At 37.6% G+C, this 918-nt stretch overlaps 1 protein-coding gene across 1 annotated transcript in view; it reads right to left on the bottom strand.

Annotated features, from left to right (window-relative positions):
* Positions 1 to 239: 239 nt before the first annotated feature.
* The window catches only part of LOC101852496 (GPN-loop GTPase 2), a 9,812-nt gene continuing 9,133 nt past the window's right edge, over positions 240 to 918 (bottom strand). Inside the window, exon 7 of the mRNA XM_005105166.3 lies at positions 240 to 788. Coding sequence (XP_005105223.1) covers positions 597 to 788 — 192 coding nt within the window. The 3' untranslated portion in view covers positions 240 to 596. The remainder of the gene's footprint in view (positions 789 to 918) is intronic.

Raw genomic sequence — 918 nt, 5'->3', positions numbered from 1 at the left:
CAGGTCAAAGTTATAAATAGTGATCAGTGACTTTGCAAGTTTTCTTGACCTCGTAGAGCGTCTCTTGGCCAAAGATCGTAGGCCTACATAACAAAATAGTTCACTCAGCCAAAAAGGTGTCCGCAGAAGTCTGCACATTGGTTCAGATGATGCTGCAATCTTTGTTTTGAAGCTCTCTTTCGTTTCACCAGAAGAAGAATAGGAATAGCACAGTTTGTTAGTTTCACTTTTATTATATATTTTCACACAAGTAGGGTAACTCTGATCACAAAGTCCACACTTTTTTTAATAGGGCGCCACCGAATATTGAGGACACTTTTTGAATTGGCTTAATTATAGAGGATAGAACTATCTTGTTATACACGATCTTTGTCTTGGCCAAGTTATCTATCGATAAAGTGACGCGGTCCAGCTAAGTGATTATCAAGGCCGTGAGCATACTTCTATCTAAATCTAAGGGCCGTACGTAGGGAGGGCCGTACCCATAACCACAGGCAAAAAAAGAAAGAAAAGAAAAAGAAAGAAAAAGAAGAAAAAAAATTAAAAGAGAATATAAAAATATGTTTACATATATATAAAGTTTCTAAACTCAACTGCTATGTGTCTTCTTCCATATCATCATCAGTATTCATAAACTTCTCTCGCACATCTTTGATTTTCTCATATTCAAATTCCGCCCCCACAGCACAGGACATCAGGGATTCAATGCTTCGGTCTTCTAGAGGGCCAAACCCATAGCCATTACATTTGTCGATCGCTTTGAGTAATCTCAGCATGCTCTCCTTGTTCTGGGAAAAGCAACAACAAAAAATAGAAGATGGTGAAAAAGAACACTCATACATCTGAAGGAAGATGATGTAAAAAACCCCCACATATATCTGAAAGATAGGCACAAAGATAAAACAAAGAAAGAAACAG

Source organism: Aplysia californica, unplaced genomic scaffold (genome assembly GCF_000002075.1).
Source record: "Aplysia californica isolate F4 #8 unplaced genomic scaffold, AplCal3.0 scaffold00455, whole genome shotgun sequence".
Classification (NCBI taxonomy): Eukaryota; Metazoa; Mollusca; class Gastropoda; order Aplysiida; family Aplysiidae; genus Aplysia; species Aplysia californica.
This window is presented reverse-complemented; position numbering and strand designations above follow the sequence as displayed.